The sequence below is a fragment of the Pipra filicauda genome, unplaced genomic scaffold (genome assembly GCF_003945595.2).
Source record: "Pipra filicauda isolate LSUMZ 115617 unplaced genomic scaffold, ASM394559v2 scaffold190_size1978887_pilon, whole genome shotgun sequence".
Lineage (NCBI taxonomy): Eukaryota > Metazoa > Chordata > Aves > Passeriformes > Pipridae > Pipra > Pipra filicauda.
The window spans coordinates 126,389-145,373 of record NW_024104299.1 but is presented as its reverse complement, the minus strand read 5'-3'; the positions used below and the strand labels follow the sequence as shown (position 1 = coordinate 145,373).

The 18,985-nt window shown below is 41.8% G+C and overlaps 2 protein-coding genes across 3 annotated transcripts in view; one reads left to right on the top strand and one right to left on the bottom strand.

Moving 5' to 3' along the window:
• The window catches only part of CUNH10orf71 (chromosome unknown C10orf71 homolog), an 87,116-nt gene that overhangs the window by 49,921 nt on the left and 18,210 nt on the right, over positions 1-18,985 (bottom strand). The window lies entirely within an intron of this gene.
• Positions 24-17,943, top strand: TMEM273 (transmembrane protein 273). Its single transcript, XM_027720747.2, has 6 exons — positions 24-133; positions 4,780-4,830; positions 5,585-5,695; positions 6,200-6,224; positions 14,908-14,934; positions 15,725-17,943. Exons 1-6 carry the CDS (start codon positions 79-81, stop codon positions 15,768-15,770), a joined length of 315 nt encoding a protein of 104 aa, XP_027576548.1. The 5' UTR covers positions 24-78; the 3' UTR covers positions 15,771-17,943.

Sequence of the window (18,985 nt, the reverse complement as noted above, 5' to 3'; positions counted from 1 at the left end):
TTTTTTTTTTTTTAAGACACTGCTGAAGAACATAATTCAGAAAACTTGGTGAAACCACTCTATTGTCCAAACTTCATCATGACCTTACTGACAAGTTGGATATCAGTCCTAACAGCATTTCTTCTTCTTTTACGTAAGTGATCTAATGTATTTCTTTTCCATTCCTTTTGAGAGCTTTTTTTCCTGAGCTTGGTGGGCTTATTTATTCCGCAGTCTAATTGTATGTATGTTGTTTAAAACTTTGTTCCTTGGAGAAAGAACATTCATTGAGACAGATGGATATTTTGCTGAATTTTCTAGCTAACATTTTGTATTCTGAGTGCTAAGGGGTCAGAAGACACCATGAAGTTAAATACCTGCAGCTTTGTAGATGAGATGACAGAGCTGCTGTTTGGCACTGTATAGAAAACATTACTTTTAATAGAGTACGAGGGAAAAAATTGATTTGTGTGCATGTTAACTTCAAGCCACTTCTGGACTCTGCAACTCTCCCTTACAGGACTTTGATGCTCCTGACTCACGCTGCTTCTAATGCTCCCTGCCAGCCCAAAGCAGGGTTTTCTCACGACCTGTCTCTGACTTCATGGTTACTCATCTCCACTTCGTGCGGGGAAGAAGTAGGGCTCAGCAGGGGTGCTATTAACACTGGGACAACGTGAACTAATGGGGAGGAGAGAGCTGGCAGCAGTTACATGGGCTATTGCCGACCTTTGGTAAGGGGGCAGGCACCCTCTGGTGGCAAAAGCCTCATTTTTACATAATGCGCACCTCCCACACTACCCTGCTTCATGCAGGCATTCACAGTAAATCACCACCTACGTTTGGGGAATCCCACAAGGGCAGTTTCCGCCCCCGAGGCATGTAGACCAGCTATTCCAGCTTTTGTCCACTGGATATCCACTCCTGCCTCACCTTCTGCAAGCAAACCTATCCATAGATCTACAGCAGTGCTCTACCCATCCTCAGGATACACACAGGAATTTGTTGCTCTGTCTGGTTTTGTTGGCCCTTCAAGCCCTCTGCACCCTTCCACTGACACTTCGAAGACTCCAGAGGAATGAACACTGTCCACCACACAGAATATGGGTAACCAACTGTTCTTAGAGATGTGAAATCAGCCATGCCTGCTCCATAGTGACTGACTAGTTCTGGCTCAGCAATCAAATGGCACAAGTCCCATTAATACAGTAGCATTTACTTAGAGTAAAGGTAATAGATATAAGGAAAATGCCTCCAAGTGCTCACATGGAAAAGTATAGGCAGGCTATATGCCTTGGAAGGAGGAGTGCCTAGCACAGACTGCAACTCAACAAATTTCTGTCTCCATGTAAGAGTGACTCATGCCCTCATCTATTACTAAAGTGAAGGATTTTGCCTCTAATTTGAGTTCTAATGAAAGAACTCGTTTGCTTGGATGCCAACAGTGCCTCTATTACTAAATTTACATATAGCTGGAAATTTTGCTAAACTAAATACCAGCCAAAATACTTTTATTTTTTATATTTTGATTTTCAGTAATGGTTTCCAGCAGGATAATTGCCTGTCATTCCTTTGTTGTCATGGTCATTTCTTACTTGACTCTGGAGTTGCTCAGACACTCCCTGTGAGCCATCCCTTTTTTCTGCTCTGAGTTTCCCTAGATATTTGCTTCCTTTTCCATTTGCTGCCCCAAAGATAAATGGCACTAAGCCCCCGGCTGCTGCAGTGCCACAAGACCAGCCATTATCTGCTACAATAAGAAATCTTGAGTCGGGGGAGGAAGGGAGAAGAAAGTCACATGGAAACACGAGGCTACAAGCAAAGGAATTAAGGCAACTGCTGTGTACCGAGAAAGAAGAGGCACACATTGCTGTTTACCACTGCAGGTTATGGCTGGGAGTTGTTTACAATATCTAATCATGTGGGGAAACGGAGCTATTCTTGCTCCCTGATCTTATGCCCAAATTGCATTCTGCATCATTTTCTTCACCGCACTGCCCTCTGGGCAAAGCACCGCGTGAGCAGACTTATGTCGAAAGGAGAATGGGGAGAACAGGATGTCCCTCAGTGCGGCTCAAAAGCTGTCTTCTGCTTAGCTCAGCTCTGTGTGCAGCAGGTCTGAGGAGGGCTAAGTCTGCCCAGGGTTACACCACAGACAAGGGGCTCCCAGCCCAGCGGATTTATTTGCAGGTCCATCACTTGCTCAGCAGCTCTACCTTGGAGGGCGTAACCACTCTGGCAGAGGACTGCCTTTGCTGACAGCAGTAAGAGCCTCCCCAGCGGCACGCCTGGCTCCAGCACACCTCACCAATCCTGGCTCCTCCCACAGGCTCCCACAGTGCATTCACGGTTACTCTTTCTCTGTTCCCCCCACCTCCAGTGCAGAACCCACCCAGTCTGCAGTCTCATCTCCAGACTCTCTGCCGACAAGACGCTCATGAAGATGTCCCCCCATCAGCTGGAAATGCAGCCCGCACCTCTCACCAGCGTCCTGGTGCTGCCAGAGCCCCGCGGGGCACATCTCTGCTCCGGTGCCAATTCCACGCTGTGTCTGAGCCAGGCACTCAGGAGAGGGGAAAGAGCGTCAACCATCAGTTGCTTCGAGAGTCTTTGAGAAATGATCCACAAGTCACTCAAGTACAGATCTCAAATTCATCTGCAAGGCTCTTCCACCCAGAAGCCTATATTCTCCAAGTCCAGAGGGTATATTCATGATGTGGGAGTTAGTCTAAACCTCATACACAGAGATAGGGAGTTAGAAAGCTAGCACTAGGACTAGAACACGGCAGAGTTTAAGGCATCGTTTCTAACTGCTCTGAACCAGGAGGGTTGTGTGCGTCCCCAGAAAACCTAAACTGAAGATGAGATAGAGGTCAAACAGAAAAACATGTATTTGAATTAGTTAATCCATCTCTATCCACCCAAAAAGAAAATGAAACAAACGGAAGACAACTAACACAGTCTTCAAAAGCAAATGGTACTTAAGCAGCACCCAGTAAATGATATTAAACCTTAATTAAAACCATATTGGAAGTATGAATTGAAAATATTCTCTTTAGTCTTGTGGGTTTTCAGAGATTTCCCTCCCTTTAAAAAAAAGAAACTAGTAATTTAATCTCAATATATTAAACTGACCTACGTAAAATATTCCATGTAAAATATTATTTCTGTCATAAAACACATAATCTGTCACTGGTTTAATTCCATTAGAAAGCATACATTAAGGTCCATGTATTATGATCATTAGGATAATAAAAGTAATACAATATCACTTTTATTATGTTTGAATTTAAAACATTCTTCATATGAGCACAAAGAATAATTAAGGGGATGGGAGAAAGGTGGGTTTTTTAAAATTTATAATGAAATAAAATCACAGGCGAGAGCAAAGAGACTGGTTTTTAATCTGGAAAAACAGAAGCTATGCTTTTTACACCCATTGTGTAGTCTTAGACCTTTTTTTTCTCTTTAAATTGCCTTATCTTTATAACTTTGATTTTGGTCATTTAATATAGCCAGTATAACCATAGATTCTCCACCCCTTCTAACTCCCTCTCTAAGTGTCATGGGGCTTTTGGAGAGAAAACATTTCTGCTTATGTAAAATAAGAAATACTTCTCCACAATAAATATTCTCCACAAGAAGTGGAGGAGAGGAGCTGGGACTTACAATGCTGGACACCTTAGCGGTAGGAAAACTGGATGCATATAAGACATTAAAATTCTACTTGAGTTTCAGTGAAATGATACTCCCTCACAATTCCCTACTATGGTGGAATGCCAGTGAAAAGATGATGTTGTGTGCAAAGCAGCTGTATTCCCAGCAGCTGCCATATGTACTGTCACCCCAGCAGTGGATTGCCAAAGAGCAATAGCTGTAGGTGAGGACTTCATGTTCTGCCTGAGGCATGTGCAGAAATTTAGCAGCATGCTGTTTTGAAAGGCAGGAGTCATATCTGTCTTTAAAACCTTCTCATGGTCCAGGCACCTCAGGCATGTCAGTCATATCATTTGGAGCTACTTGAAAAGACTGCTGGAAATATCCTTGCATGCCTATTACTGAAAAAACATTTGACTGTACATTTTTATCCATTTTCTATAATAACCAAGCAATCTTAAAATGAAATAAGACTTCTCCTTTTTCTCTTTTTTTTAAATATTGAATATGTTTTCTTCATTAAGTATGTGGGAATGAATTATTTTCTTCAAGGCCACTCCACTCTGAGGGCCTGCACACACTGACCATCAGGCAACACAACTCCGTGGCTTTATGGAGAAGGGAAGGGCCAGGAGGTGTCCTTCTCATGAACAGGGAACTTGGCAAAGGAGTCTCTGTAAAGGTTTTCTCCCAGCTCATGAAGTTTTCTTGCAAGGGGAAAAGACTCTCTTCTCTGACAGCAATAAAACATATTTAGAAGACTGGAACTACAAGCAGGATTGGGATTCATATTTTCTGGAAAGGGTGCTGTGGTGTACCATATCCTTACTTGTTAGCATGTCTTGTTAGCTTTAGTGCATCTGTAATCTTTTTCTTGATTTATAGCAGCTTATCTTGCATAGACCTCTCAGGCCTGCAGTGAGGAAACTGTGGAATAAACATAAAATTTTGAAACTGTATTTTCTATTCTGTTCAAAAAGTGGAACATAATGGCCACATTTCTAGGATGCCCCCATTAACCTGACTACTTCGGGAAGCCTCAGATACTATCTTAAGCTTTATTAGAATAAACGATACCCTTGGAAATAGCCAGATATGGCATTCTGCTCAATGTCCTAACAGGCTAAAATGTTTCCATTCTAGATTTTTGGAGAGCAAAGACATATGCTTCTGGAAATCCAGAAGAGGAAATAGGTGAGTTCATGGTGAGATTTTTGCTTCCAGACAGGAAGTTAGAGGCAAAGTAACAAAACTGAATGTCTTTAGAAGACTTTATGTACTTATTATGTGTAAAAGATAAGCATCTGATTGCATGTTTTTATTTGCCTAGCACAGCAGAGTCCTGTCATGTGACTGATGCTTTAAATTACTTTTAGGTAATCATAATGAGCATAGGGAGTACAGAGCCTGGAACACAGATCCTGAGCACATGCACCTTCCTGCTTGACATATGGAGGCGGACCCTCACGTACACACAGTGATGCAAAATCACAACATGGTGCATAGTTTACACTCAAAAATTCCCCTGCTTCCCCCCAGTAAAAACTTAGAGGCAGAACAGGAGGCTAGGGACTAGGAGGTGGATATGTGCAGTAAGAGTTTGGCAGGATGCAGAGCGGCAAAGGAGTGGGGATGGGGTATTTTGCTTCAGGGGGAAAGTGTAACCCTAGCTCTAAAACTCATCTGAGACCTGCACGCACCAAAGGCTGAAGTTGTTCATTACCATAAAACACCCTTGAGCCCCTTAGCAATGAGTTCACATGGATTCATGATATGCAGGGGTTTGAAAGAGTAGACTCAGACTCTTCTCAGCTACCTAGTCTGGTTCAGTGTTATCATTTTTTAAGGATGCATTTAAACTTTGGAAACTTTGTGTCAGATATGAAACAAAAGACTGCATTTATTACTTAATGGTGTATACTCGCTGACTTGTTTTCCATATTTGCAGATTACACATATGTTATTATAGGAACTACTCTGGGAGCACTTCTGTCAATTGGTTTTGTAGCAGTAATAATCTGCATGATCAAAACCCAGATGTTGGACCATGTCTCTGGAGGTAAGAAAAAACACTCCTGATCCCTTATCTAGAGATCTAGTTCTCCTTATCTTCTGATACAGCAGATCTGAGCTTCAGTGTTAGCAATTGTGTATGTACAAGAGCCCTGGTTTTCCTATGAAGGACTATTTTAAACATGTCTGAAGTGATGGGCTGCCTAGAACTGTAGATTCACATTTCAGTATCATCAACTCTTTAACCTCAAAGTTGTTTCTCATGATATTCTGGGTATGTGCTACAGCCAAACCCAAACCAGCCAGAATATTAGCAAAGATACAGCTCTGAGGAAATGAACATGAGATATTCCAGCTGGAAGAATCAGGGTGGGCTTTAGGAGAGTTGCATGACACAAATATCAAAAGAGTTTTGCCTCAGAAAGGATGGCTGTATCTTTACCAGCTGTAACTATATTCTCCTGGTTCCCTCCTTACAACTTCTGCACAGGCCTATCACCACCCCGTTCCTGGTTTCGTAATTAACCACATTGTCTTGTTCTCTCTTTAGAGTCAGATGGCAAAATGGATAGAAGGTAAGAGTCATTGTGTTTTCTGGGGCAGTGTGATACACAAACCATGTTTAACTCCTCTCTCTCTTTATGCATGATGCTTTCCCATGACTGCCATTTGAATGATTGCACATGACACACATGTAAGCCTCTAGAGGATTGGGATATCTTGTGGATCTATGTGGAAAAAAGGAAATTCCTTGTAATGGGGTTTTTAACATTTCAGAACCACACAAGAAATCCCATGAGACTGAGATCCTTTTTATAAAGAAAATCCTTCAAACACTTGTGATTGAGCTTCTTTTTTTAAAATTTATACTATATATAATAATAGCAAACTCTGGGTAAATGGCTTCATCAAAGGTTATTACTGTTTCTGGATCTCACTTCGGAGAATTCCCTTCACTCCAAGCTCTTACAGGTCAAGGTCATGCAATGATCATTCCTGCTGGAAGGGATACATCTTTGCCCTTCACTTTCCTCACCCTTACCCAGAACCAGTATGGCCATGGAGAAAAGAAAATCCCCAAACCATCACAGACACAAAACCACCACAATTCCTCTCAGTTTATTTCCTGAAAAGAGCATTGAAATATTACTTGTGCTGAGTACCTGCAGTGTAAGTGCTACAGGAGGAGATTCCTCAAGAAAATTCAAGCTGCTCATTTTTATCATGGTTATTTTTCCCCATATGTCATAGTTACCCATTTAGTCAGGTCACCAGAGACACATGTGGTAATTAGGTCTAAGTTGATTTTAGCTACCTCCTTCAGTTCTGAAGGGAATTCTAATTCATGGAATTTTTAGACCAGTGGCTAGTCCTAGAAAACCCTTTGATAAAGTAAAGTCCATTATCTGAAATCACTTGGTTCTAGATTTACTCCAACCAACCATATAGCAATCCTGAATCCCTCAGGGTTACAGGCAACCTGAAACCCTCAGTGTTAATCAAAACACCACCCTTTTAGGATAGGAGAGGAGAACTGGCATATCTTTTGCAGACAGCTTCATTTTCTGCTTGACTAGTTATGATTATTAATGTTCGTTCAGGGAAAAAGCCCTTAACCCAGCTGTTAGAACACTCACCAAATTCACCTTCAGCCAAATTTTGTTCAAAATTTCACATCATTTTTCCCACAAGTGCCTTAAGCCACTCGATAATTTCCCTGCTGGGAAATACTCTGAGTGGGTATTATCCAGCACAGTACTTTCATAGTCGATGGAGTTGCTCAGCCTCCCACCAGTTGAAGGCCTCGACACAGATAATCATCGTCTGTGTTAGAACCCCGTTTAGCTGGTACTGACCCTAACCAACACATTGCAAGAACAGATTTCCAGTAAAGTCAGGAAGCATTCCAATGTGTCTCCCTTGATAGTTTCCCAAATACTTCAAACACAACTGTTTTTACACCCACATGATACTGACAGCTCATTGTGAAACAATTAACAGCATTTACTGCTTTATTTAGTCAGGTATATAACATTAAGATTTAAACAATCAATGCACGATGGGATACCCTTAAACTCAATGGGATATTTACTAACACTTGAGAAGAGAAAGGCTTGAGGCAAGCTTCTGTCAGCCAACAGAACAGTAATTTAGATGTCAACTGACAATTATTTAACGTCCTCTTTTTTAATTAATAGCTCATGTCAGTATCAAATGCCATCTTGGTGTAAGCTTGGTAAATTATAATGCCTAAAAATTTCATGCAAGTTTAATGTATTCATAAAAATGTCTGAGCACATTTAATGCTAGCAATATTTTGAGTTAACTACAGTGCATGGCAGCCAGATTTATTTTGACAGGAGACAAAGAAAGAGACATACAGAGACAAGAAGGGTGGTGAGATAGAGAATGTTTACTAAAAGGGAAAAGGTACATATTTTAAATCTGCTACAAATGAATTTGTTGTCAACACATCCTGGGCAACAGCGCACAACAAAATTTCCCCTGCTACTTACTGGATTCTACAGGACCCAGCAGGAGATGAGGTTTTAAATGCAATACACAAATTATTCTGATGTTTGATGGAAGAGAGGAGGAACTTGGGAGCTGCTTGCCAAGTGTTTTGGTGATTTTCTTTCCCTACCCAAAGCTTCATCTAGATATTCTCTTGTGTTTTCCGTCTTGACTTCTAAGAGACAGACTTCCCTGTCCTTTTCTAGGCCGTGCTTGAGAAACACAAGATATTTTTGAGAATTGTAGCGTACTTTAGGTGAATGGAGAAGGTCTCGGAATGTTAACACACCTTGAAAGCCTCCAGTCTGCTCTGAAAAACTCTAAAACAGTGCCATGAATTGCATTGGAGGCGAAATCCTCTACTTTGAAAATATTAACATCTCAGATGGATGGCAGGGCAAAGATTAGGTTTGGGCAATCATAAACAGACTTGAATATTGAGCAGCAGTTTCTTCCAAGTAGCAGAACTGTCACAGAGTCTCTTTCCTAATATTTGTCATGTTCAGGTCAGTAGCCTGACAGACAGAGATAGTGAACAAGATCTGATCTTAAAATTTCATATATTTCAAACTGATTTGAAGTCAGATAGAAAGACAAATGTCTTGTTTTAAAGCAGTTGAGAGCAGTTCTTTCCGATCCAAATAGTCCAGCTTGGTGTGGAACACTGTGAATTGCAGAATGCATCGTTGTAGTGTTTTGAACCTTGTTCTCCCCAGAAGCTAAGAGAAGTGGTAGACCCCAAGGGGTGGAAACCCCTGGAAGTTTTGAAATTCTGCCCAATGGACGCTCCTGCAGAAATGTAAACATATCACAACCAGACCGGAAAAGAAGAGTTGTAGTTTGGTGGTTGTAGGAGAGGTGGCCATGTTGTGAGCCACGAGGTAGGGGCTCTGAGCCCCTTGGGGCCTCTGGCCCCCTCCCAGCCCCTGGCTGGGGGCTGCAGGGACCTGGAACAGCATAAAGCTGGGCTAGGCACCTGTAGTATGCCGGGAGATGTTTTCTCCATGGGCACAGAGCAGCAGCCGACGCTGACCAGAGAAACGGTGGCAGAGAGCCAGAGATAAGACCTGAACTGGAGGAGCAGAGAAGCAACATGCAGCACCAGAGAAAAGACTCCTGGAAGGAGAGCCGAGGAAAGGAGAGCCAGCAACTGAGAGCTACAGAGGTCTTGGGGGTAAGACTGTACCACACTCCCCCAAAACTCCCTTGAGATCCCTCTTGGAGAAGAGGGACATGGACTCCTATTTTGGAGAGCAGTTTTAGACATGCAGCACCGGAGAGAGAGGAGCTGAGAAGCTCGGAGCGTCCCGCAGCTGGATCGGGACGGCCAGATGGAATGCAGGGGGAGTTGACCTTGGCTTCCCCCCCTTGCACTGCTGCCACAGTGGCAGCCTGAGAGACAGGGCACAGAGGCCCTGCAAGGAGCTTGAATCTCCTGGAGATACCAGACCGTCACGAAGACCCCCCCGGTGTCTTCATGATATGACGTGGTGAAACGACCTTGTCTGGGGTTACGAAGACCACGGAAGACCCCTCGGTTGTGAGGCGATGGGGCCGGGGGAGCTTGAATACCTCCCTCGTGGATGCTGGCAGAAAGCCAGCTATCAGCTGCTGCATGAGATGAGAAGAAACCTGCTGCCTCAGAAGATGCTGCTGTTCAGAGACTGGAAGGGATCTGTCCTTCTTTCCCTCCTGGACTTTTATTTGGAGGGGAGAAGAGATCTGATCCATTGTAAATACTGTATGTCATGGTAGAGATAGTTTGTGATCATGTGTATAATGTGATATGGTATTTATTTGTACAGTCATTGTAATATATTCCCTTTTCCCCACTTTGAGTCTGGTGTGTTTTGTCTGGAAAAACCCATCTCACATTAGGTTGAGATGTGGGAGGGGGAATGGAGCTAGGGAATTGGATGTTGGGGCTATCTCAAACCATGACAATCGTTTAACAAGCAGGAAGCAAAAAACATAGGCATGAGTCATAGCACTGATACTGTCACCTGCAAATGAGAGACACAACCTGTCTAGTCACCAGAATCTGAGCTCACAAACAAATTTACCTGGAGATCTAGTTTCGATGCTAAGGTGGGTACTTGAGAAAGCTACAAGTGGGACCCCTTTGGAAAATGGTCCCAAAATTTACAAATCAAAGTCCATAAATAAATACAAATTGAAAAAAAAAAAAAAAGACCTTGTCCTTGTCTGAAGGTGTCACTGGAAGAGTGGTGCACAAGGAAAAAGGGTCAAGATGGAGAACACAGGTTGCACAGGATGCTGGGTATTGAAATGCATTGCTGGGACTCACATACTGTGTCAGCTATTCACACGAAACACTATACATTCATCCTGCAGCCAGGCAGTAATACTGTCTCAGCTGCTCTACTATCCATTGAAATCATATCTGCTTAAGATAGAAGCACATACTGCTGCTCTACTGTAGACAAATTCAATGGCAAAAGTACTTGAAACAGCACAATGCAAAAAATAAATCTGGAAAGGAATTATCTTTATCCAGTTCCTAATCCAAGGAACTAAGATATCATCTCCAAAGAAGATTTTTATACAAAGAAAGCAGAAAACAGGGAGTAGTATTTGTGGTTTAAGCCCTACTATGGCAACTTTTGTGATTTTTGATTACTTTTCAATGAAGTAATTCCCTTCTGTGGAAATATGTCAGACTTGGAGACAGATGTTTTCTTTGCACTTATCTGACTTTAGGAGGACATTTTTCCCAGCAGTAAAGTATCTCACTTTTTAGCCTGGAGACACCTGGAATTATACTAGTTCATTCTCTAAACTTCATCCAAGCTGTGGTCTTCCTGCTAAGACCCCCATTAAAAAGTTGACATAGAATTTGTTTGGACATCTTTGCAGAGGGAGACAAAATCAATAACTCATTATGCAAAACATGTGACCACTGAATTGTCTATCACTACAAAGCACTAACAAACATTATCAACTGAAGATGAACAGCACACTTTTTTCTTTCCGAGGTGTCTCATATTTCTGCATTAGCAGAACAGTGTCTGGAAATGATCAGATCCTCCAAGATGTTTTTCAACAGCAAACATAAACAAGAGCTTCAGCTGTCAGGAACCAGACCTGCCAGAAAAACACCTGACAGAAGGTGGCTCACACTGCAGTGCAGATGGACCTCCCTGACACAAGAATTGCTTTATATAGTTCCACAAAACCAGACTCCAGTGGATCTTCCTCACGCCACCAGTTACCTCCCTTTCCCCACTCAGCTTAGTTTTCCCCTTGCTGTAGCAGCCACGGCATTTCTACCATAGAAAGAAAACATTGTCATGTCTAAAAAGAGTAAGGTTCAGCAGAGGGATATGGGAAAGCAGAGAAGAAAAAGCACCAGGTAACATACCAAAGAGCTCCAAACTCTATCCAGATTTCTCCTGCCTACCGATCACTGCAGCTAATAGAAATGACTGAGCTCTGTTGCATCCTGGTCCATCTTTTGTCCCATCTCCATCCTGACTCTCCTTCCCACTGCCCCTTGGGTTTTATTCACCCCTCATCTTCTAGCCTGAAGGTGTCTGCTTCTTCCCACGTGGAGGACTAGGAATGGTGGTGCTTACACAATACAAAGTATGTCACACCTTCCTCCATACCTTGCAGCCACTGCTCTTGGACAGACTGACTGTGTCACTGTTCTTGTTTAGGGGTGTCTGAGTGCACCCTTTGGCCCTGAGTCTTCATCTTTCAAAGTTCCATTCATGTGTGCCTCAAATGTCTTCTGGACTTGTGGAGGAAGCAAAACTAAGTTTCAGTGCTCAGTTCCTCCTTACAGGAGCTGTGACCAGTTTGAACTAACTTTCTCATGCATGGACATAAAGCATCTTGCAACAACAGATGTGAAGCATCAAAGAGAAAAAAATTAGCTGTACCTTACGTGCACCCCTGTTCTCTCTAAATTCCCAGTAAGCCAGATAGCTTCCTGGATTTCTAAGTAATCGTCAAATTCCTTAGAGCCACTGAGTTGCCTGCATCTATCCTTCATCTTTACTCTCCTAAAACAAGTCTCTTTTTTTCTTTTCCTCTTCCAGGAATATTCCTTTAAAATTATGAAGTCAGTTTCATCTTCTTGGTTCTGTAACAGATGAGCCATGTAGATTCAGCAGAATCTTTGACACCTCTGAGGTCAAAGACTTGAATGGATTCTCTTAACTTCCCTCAGCTATACTCTATACTTTCACTTGCCAGTCTTGTTTTTCCAAGTAGACCTTCAGAAGGTCTTTCATTCTGCCAAGTAATATATTCTACAAACAAGTCAATCATCAGGTCAACAAAGTTTTCATAAGTTGTTAGTGGTTTACAAATAACAGAGCGAACAAAGACACTTAGCCTCTTTCATGATCGAAATAAGCCTTGCAAAATCAATCAAAAATTATTCCTGTGTAGTCTATTTTGACTGCAGAGCCTCCCTTCACATTGCCACCATGGCCAAATACCAGCAGTGAACACCTATGAGGAGAATGGGAGTGAAAGACAACTTGGAGAGCTACAGTCCCCTTAAGCAAAAGTGCATTTGCACTTCACTGAGTAGATCCCACCTGCACAAGATGAGTCTGGCCCTGGTGATACACTGGAGCAGGCCCAACTCCTTTCTCAACAGATCCAGTAGGGATTATTGGATGGGTGATAGACTGAAGGCTGTTTTCACTGCCTTAAGTTTTCTCAGCGTGCATCCTGGGAACTGAGTTTAATGGAAAATATATAAAAGCTGCACAAATAATGCATGCTATTGCAAATAACTTAACTATGAGCAGAGATGGCCTAAACAACTCCATGTGTGTGTAAATGTTAAAAAATGGGCAAATGATCTCAGCAGAAATGGCTGTCTCAACTCCTTGCACATATACGTTTGCATAAATAAAATGTAAATACCCATTCTGTGTTGAGGCAATAGTCACCAGTGACTAGACCAATAAACTGGTTTTTCTACCTAGTTCTGCCACTGTCCTGTTTAGCTGAACTTGTTCTTCTCAGTAACCTTGGACAAGTCACTGGCTCAGGTTACCTTTTCCATAAAATAAAATTAATCTTTATATCACACATTTCAAAATCAAGGACACTAAGCTTTGCACTATGCTGGGGACAGCAGGCTTCAAGAGGCAGCACTAAGACACTCTGTAGGCGCTTTCACGTTCTCAGCTCCTCCTAGCACCATTCCTGAATTGAGGGAATACTTTGTATACAGACACACACTGAGAGACAGTTATATATATATACATAAGTATGGCCCAAACTGTTAGGGTGAGATTAATTCATTAAACCCGTTTCCAGGATACAGCATACTTCACTGATGCCAGCTACCAGCCTGATGGGCAGAGCCACACTTCTGGCTATTTTTTGCTACTCCTTGGCCACCCTCCACATTCCCGGGGAGGGTATCTGGCCCAGGATGCCTGCGCTCCCTTCGGATCTAGGGGCTGCCTTTGTGGTTGACCTTTTCACAGCTGCCAAACAGGGAGGAATCCTTACTCCTTCCTACTCTTCTGCACAACTGTTTGAGGCCAGTCTTGAATAGCTCTAAATAATTTGATTGTAAGAGTTGGTGCCCAACCTGCTGAGTCAGGAGAATGCTTTCCTGGTAATATTCGGACACCTGTCAGAGGCAATTCCTTCCACAGCCATCATGGCCTCTGCTGGCAAACTTGCTGGTGCAACTGATTCCAGCAATAAGCGAGTAATTCTACCTCTCTCTGGAGCTCTGCAAGTCTGGATAAAAAAAATTCAGAAATATTTCTGGAAGAGTACCCTCTTCACTCCTGTCAACAGGCACCCAGGATAACTCAAATACTAGATGCCACCAAGCACAGAGCCTCCTGCTCCCTGGCAGCACCTGTCTGCCAACCAGACTGAGTAGCTTTGTATTGACTAGAGCTTGTCAGAGAGGTGACAACATGGGATTAGCTAGGAATGAAAGCTGCTATGATAACTAAACAACAGCTTAAAACCAAATCAAAACAAGGCCTCTTGATGCAAGAGACTCGGAGTGCCACGGGTCTTAGAAAAGAACAGGATCAAATCAGAGCTCCTGTGTATTCCAGCTCACAGATTTGCCTGTATCATATGCAATTTCTGCACACAAATTCACTCTAAACTTATGAAAAAGGAATCACTGATTTCAGGTGGACTCCTAGGAGCCTTTTTCAGTGACATCTCATAAAATAAGATTATTTATAAATTCTTTTTTTAAGATCATGTGTACAGTCTGTCAGATCATTTTATCTTCATTTATCTTCAACTTTCCAAGAGTTCTGCCTTGAACAATCTGTACTAAGTATGATCACAGCTGTTTGTTTTTCTTCTGATGGTTGCTTATAATCATCTAGTCTCCATATTCCATGTGCATTTTACAACCTGGTGTCAGAGAACAAATAGCATGCTGAAAGAAATGAGTATCACAAAGTGATGCTGACTTCTGCCTTGTAGGCTGGAAGTGCTTGGGGATCCATGGGGTATTTCTCAGCAGTTCACAGAAGTTTATGGGCTTAGAGTAGTGAGGTCTAATATAAACAAGTCAAGGGCTGTAAGACAAGATCTTATTCCCAAGCGCTGACACTAGATGGAGTAAAACTGAATAAAAGATTAAGAGCAGTGAAGAAAAGAGAAAAAAGTTCCTACATTTCCCCAACTCCTAATGCATTGCTCATTTGAATTCTCAGCTTTGATTACTGCTCTGAAGGTCACAATTAATATCTCACTCTCTATACTTTGCAGGTCAAACATGGGATCAAGCCAAAACAGGTATATTCTGGGGGAAGGGGAATGCTGGTGGCACAGGGGGGTGGAGTGACTAGGCAGACACACAGAAGCTGTAGAGTCACATTCACATAGGTAAAGGTTGCACAGCAGTAAAGGCTGTGGGGTTACCCTGAGCTCCTACTGGCAGCCTGGATCTGCCAGACACTCTGTGTGGCTTTAGGCAGGTAATTTAACTGCCCCATCCTCCAGCTTCCCAGCTGCATACCTGGAATACTCTGACATAAGGCCCAGACATGTTGCAAAGCTGCCTGCCCTATGCAGCTGCAATGCAGCTGCCCCCACATTAGGAGGTACTTGAAGTAGTAAGTTCCCAGAAAGATGCAGCCACGATCCAGGAGCTGCTCATCTGCTCCCCACTCCTGTGTCAAGGCAATACTGGGAAGTACCCAAATGACAATAGTCCAGTGCCTGCAGTACAGGGAGCAGTTCTTACAGTAGGATGCTACCCTAAAATGCATTGCTTGCTGCTAGTGGATTCCTAACTGGCAGTGATGAGGGCATCTGGAAGTCACCACAACAGCCACAATCATGCATTTGTTCTGTTAATTCACTCAGGAAAAAACAGATACTTCGAAAGGTACAAAGAAACACCTAGCAAAAAAAAGCTAAGTGAAAGGAATTTCATGAATGTAATTCCAGCAGCTCCATTAATAATTTTCTAAAATTCCTGTGATTTTTATCTGAGCATCTCCCAGCTGAGTTTTTACAATGATGTTATGTAAAACCAAAGCCAGAGAGTAACCGTTAACCTGTGATTTTTCTTTCTTTTCAGAGATGACATCCATGTACTGGAAAACCTAAGTACAAAAGATCAATAACCCTTTTGCAATCAACAGTTACCTGGTCTGAGGTTCAATAGAAGTCTCTTGTGCACAGGCAGGAATCTTACCAATACCAATTCCTTTCTTTGTTCTTTAGTTGAAAGGTTGATTGATTGATTACAGGAAGAGCTTATAGTGCATGCTAACTTCAGTCACTTGCACCCAAAAAGCCTGCAATGCCCAGCAGCATGTATATGAAAAAAATGTATGAAGAAAATAAAATAGATGAGTTCTGTTCATTAATAGATCCTATTTAGTCTGTGATAAGTATATGATTGATTTCTAAAATCAGTTAAATACAAGGTAATAAAAAAGGTAGCAATATAATTCAGGAGCAGAATTCATGATCATGCCCATATTTCAAGATAGGTTAATAATGACTGCACCAAGTTGGAAAATCATTCATTTGAATTTGAAGCAACACAAGGCTTCTCAAATTTTTCAGGAAATATATGTTTTGTGTTAATAGAAAAACATTCAGCCATTTTAAAGTTTTATTTTTTTAGATTTAGTAATGATGTCTTTTGTCTGTAGGTGGTAGTGCTGATTTCAGCCATTTTGAATGAATTATGGCCATTTAAAGTGAAAAATTCCTTTTGAAATAATGTTTTTCATGTTTTGTTGACATTTCATGTCAACACTGTGCAAACAAGCTAATCTGACATTTCCAGAATTAACCCATCCCTATTTTTTTAGTATAACAAAATACACTAAGTTCAATTAGAATTTGTGAATAATTTCACTCTCACAGAACCTTCATTCTTGTTCTAGCTTTGTATATTCCAGTGTACTTGATTGCATCAAAATTGCTTGCCAGTTACAAGCTTCTTACAGCGGGAGTGACGAAAAGAAAATTTAGAGCTTTGTCTCAGAACATTTAGAATAGTTTAAATAATTTTAAATAGTGCAAACCCAAGTTACTTTGTAAACATTTCCAAACTTCTACTATATTTGTGAGCCTGTGGCTTTGGAAAACAATGCTGTAGATTCCATTCTATTTAATCCTCTTCTTTGAAGAATGCTGTATGTAACATATTGTCATTACAAGGTGCGAGAAAAGCAGGAAGATTTTTGTATTCCAAGCCAGGCTTTCCTTTCCGCTTCTGAAGACAGGGCAGCAAATCCCAGCTGTGGGAGCTTGGGGAGCACTTGGCCAGCAGCAGTGCCACGCTGGGCATCCTCTGCTATTCCTACAGCTCCTCTCAGGAAACCCAGCAGGACTTAAAGGCCTGGGAGCCTCAGGTAGATGGCATGCACAACATTAAGTAATGTCCCAATATTTCACAGGCAGAGCATTACAGCATTATATTGTAGCATTACAGGATGACTCCAAACAGGATGTTACACTATTTTATTGCAACTTACAAATAACCATTATCCAGGTCCAAAGACCACAAACTGTAAATAAATTGGATCTTCATAAACTTTTAGCTCAGGCTAATGTCTATAGACATGGATTTTTTTAATCTCTCATCTAACATATATTCTTAAAATAAGCTTTTATACCTCCATCTGCTCTCAGTTATGCCATGAGCCAGATCCTAACAATAAAGTTCTTTCCAGTTCTTCACTAATACAAGAGATGTAATCCAACTTAAAAAAAAAAAAAAAGCAATTGTAAGACTGAAGTCTAACCTAGAAGTTCTGTGTGTTACTAAGAAATATCACTCAAAAAAATCATGGAAACCAGAGCCTCCTATCCAGTAATCAACTTTCAGATCATAAAGAGCTGCAATTAACCTTACACATTAAAGGCAGAGCTGATGTGCTGTATCAGGGACTTAGAGTCAACATACTGTTAGAGCATACAAACAGATATATCAGAATTTTGGTTTTATAAATAATAAGCTACTTTACTACTTGAACTGTAACTGAAGAGATTTGAATATGGTTTTTTTCTGACCTTCACAAAGCAGATAATTTTTCAAATGTGCAAAGGAAATTGGATAGTAATTTTTCCACACATTTTGAATAACAAAATGTAAGGTTTATTTTTAGAGGAAAATGGTATATTGGTGCACTTTCTCTAGATTCCTACATGTGTGTTACTCATTTCAGTAACACTGTAGTTCATTAGCACCATTTACTAAGAGATAAACTAAAGCAGTAATGTGATACTTGTAAGTAATTGTGTGTACATGTGTAAGTGAATAAAGCATCTTGTAAGGTATCTGTTAATTGATTTGCTTCCTTTAGTATCAGTTTAATTAAGACTTGGAACAGAAGAGAGCATGTGGTCAGGGAGGAAAGTGATTACCTTCCCTTATTTGTGTGAACAAATGTTTCAGTATACATCATTTTGGTACAGTACGGGAAATAAAGGTGAAAATAAAAAATGGTAAATAACAAGCAGTAGAGGAGAAAGGCCTGGAGAATTAAGATTAGTAATCTTTATCAGGCAAATGTGCAGGGGTGGTGATTAGATGATTTCTCAAAATCTTTAGGTGTGTGTCTTGGTTCCCTGGATATGGGAAAAGGATAGGCAGTGCTGAGACAGACAGCTGGGGACAAGGCACCTCCAGAGCTGCTGCTTCTGCTGTCACTGGGAGGTTTGGGCACACTTAGTCACTGTTACATGGGGCTGCCCTGACAGTCTTTTGCTCCCTCAGAGAGTTGCTGGTTTTGTCCATTCCTACAACCAGCTTTACTAACACCACTTGCAGCATCAACAGCTCCTGAATTTGGGCCAAGCTGCACAGCAGTGCTTGGAAATAGTCAGTGAAGGAAAACTAGATGCAAGGGGAGCATTTTGGAGGCACTCAGTCAGAAGACAAAATACACTGTTAGCTCCACGAATTCTTGGTCAAGGATATGGCTCAGGCAGTCCACAACCCCCACAACAGGCATCTGCACTCGCTTGTTTGCATGTCTAGCACAGGTTATGCCTTCCCATGCTAAGCACCCGACACTCTCCCTGAGCTCACTGCCATTCTCCTGAATGGATAACAGTGGGAAGGACTTTGGAGTCAGGATTTGGACACATGCCCCAGCATGCCATGCCTGGACCTCAGTCTCCTCACAGCAGATGCTCAGTGACATAATGATGCTTGTGAATAGAGTTATTCAGAAGAGGAGACAGTTGTAGACACAAGAAGTGAGCTAAGAGGTGCACGCACAGCATGCATTTCTAAAGAGATAACGATGCAGCATTGGCTTTAATTACAATGCAAGTGCCACAGCAACAGTGAGATCATTCAAGTCAAATCCTGCTG